The following is a 2241-nucleotide window of genomic DNA, read 5'->3' as shown; positions in this document are numbered from 1 at the left end:
GAGAGAAGATAACAGAAGACAATGGTCTGCAGTGAACTACATATCACACATAGCTCATGATGAATTTTACTTTGGTTCCCAAAATCATCTCCCTGAATAACACCCATGTGTGCAAAGCTACTTCCCCCTCAGCAGGGATGGATTTTCTCAATCTCCCTTTTCAGACAAGGAAGCAAGTAGAGGCCTGTGGTGGGCTACCCTTTTCTCTCTGTACATGGAGGTTGTAACCTATGATCACACAAAACCGCATTTCCTGCTTAAGGCATTGTAAGAAACACAAGAGGTACACGTGCTCACTGCCTGGCCCTCAGACACTGAACACTGAGCTGAGGCAGAGCTGACACACTCATACAGAGGGCCCGGTGACACATGCCTCCCTGCAGCCTGCTCTGTGTGTTGGTGGCCTTGACCTTCTCTGGTATGGACATTTCATATATAGCTGAGGATATTTTGTAGGAAGTATTGTCCCAAGCAAATGGCCATTTACATTGACATGAGGGGGGAATTAGATTGGAGAAAAATGAGGAGAAATGTCTTAAGTTAAGTTTGTCTTTGGATTTTAAGGGGCCCTTTTCCTACACTGCTTTGTGTACACTATCATAGGATAAGCTTTTTATTCTTTCCTCTGGTTGTTCTGCAGGATTCAATGTGGCCCAGAAAGTCACTCAGGTCCAGTCAACTACAAGCAGTCAGTACAGAGATGTCACCCTGGATTGTTCATATGAGACAAGTTATTACTATTACCATCTCTTTTGGTATAAGCAGCTTGTTACTGGAGAGATGATTTTCCTTATTCGCCAGAGTTCTTCTTCTATTCAGAATGAGAGGAACGGCCGCTATTCTGTCACCATGAAGAAATCAGCCAAGTCCTTCAGCCTTGTCATTTCAGTCTCACAGCTAGAAGATTCGGGGATGTATTTCTGTGCCCTCCAAGAGGTGACCCACAGTGTTTGAAGTGACAGCACAAGCTGAACAAAATCTGGGTCTCCTTAAGCATTGCCCATCGGAGGTGCCCAGCTGAGAAGCACACCTGCATATGCTGAACAGGAAGTCTCACTGTGCATGCTTCCTCTGTGGTCTGCATCAGTAGTGTGTTTCTAAGTAAAACCTCATCCCAGGCAATTCAGAGACAGTTATGATGAGTGGTTTTCTTTTAATACTTTGTCTTGAAAGTATTTAGTTAAAAATAGATCACAGAGAAGATGTGTAGTGCTTCCTACAGTTGAGAATATGGCATCACAACAATTTAAAGTGTTAGTTTCAATTCATATTGGCAACAGCACACATCTGAGAGGAGTTATCTGAAAGAGCAAAGAACACAATTTTCTTGTGAAGTTACACTCAGAGAAGCAGAGCCATCATGAGTAAAGTGGTCAGAGACATCTGATAAGAACTTCATATGTGAAATACTGGAGGTTCTTGGGTTATCCCCACAAATCCTTGTCTTTGTATCTGGTACTGAGCCTGAGGTACTGAGGTCAGCTAGAGCAGCAATTGGGAAGGACAGTTGCATGAGGGCAGCACATGGATGAACAGAGACTTGTGAAAATACAGGGAGACCCAGAAGATAATTGATGTCTAGAAGGATGACCCACCACTCCTCAATCTCTCTAGTTTTGGGGAAATTCAGAAGCCATCGCATTTGTCAACACGATAGATGCACACAGACTTGACCCAAGACAAACAGAAGCTATAGAAGTGAGGAGTAGAGGGTTAATGGTAAATGGAGCTGGCACCCCATTGACATCAAATGTGCTTGGAGCCTGAATCTGTAGAGCTATAACATAAATTATACAATATATAATATATAATATAATATTGTATAATCGCCTATGCTTTAAGTCTTCTAATGGTGCTTTTTCCATGTTCACCCCAAAACAGAATGACACAGGGAAAGTAATTCTGAGAAATGTGTTTCTGAATGTGTATTTAAAGATTTTTTATAACATGAGTGTAAACTGTTTTTCCAGCATGTACAAGTGTGTACTGTGTGCATGTCTGGTTTTCATGGAGGCTAGAAGGGGCATTAGATTCCCTGACATTGGAGTTATTGAAGGAAATGAGTTACTATGGAATGCTAGGAACTGAATCTGATTCTTCTGTAAATATAGCAAGTGATTCTATGTACTGTGTCTAAGTTCCAGCCCCCATTTCAAAGAAATCTCTTTAACTCACCAAATAGAAGTCACAGAATAGCTGTCTGGGTTAACAAACAATGCCAACTATTTGTGTTTCCAGGAA

General features: G+C 41.8%; 1 gene segment (V, D, J or C); it reads left to right on the top strand.

Annotated features, from left to right (window-relative positions):
• The first annotated feature begins 369 nt into the window (after positions 1–369).
• On the top strand, positions 370–954 carry LOC132656234 (T cell receptor delta variable 1-like). The segment is given in 2 exon segments: positions 370–418; positions 641–954. Coding segments are annotated over 2 exon segments (363 nt in total).
• Positions 955–2241: the final 1287 nt, after the last annotated feature.

This window comes from Meriones unguiculatus, chromosome 9 (assembly GCF_030254825.1).
Source record: "Meriones unguiculatus strain TT.TT164.6M chromosome 9, Bangor_MerUng_6.1, whole genome shotgun sequence".
Taxonomy (NCBI): domain Eukaryota; kingdom Metazoa; phylum Chordata; class Mammalia; order Rodentia; family Muridae; genus Meriones; species Meriones unguiculatus.
Note: the sequence above shows the minus strand (reverse complement) of the source record. Positions and strands in the feature narration are given on the sequence as shown.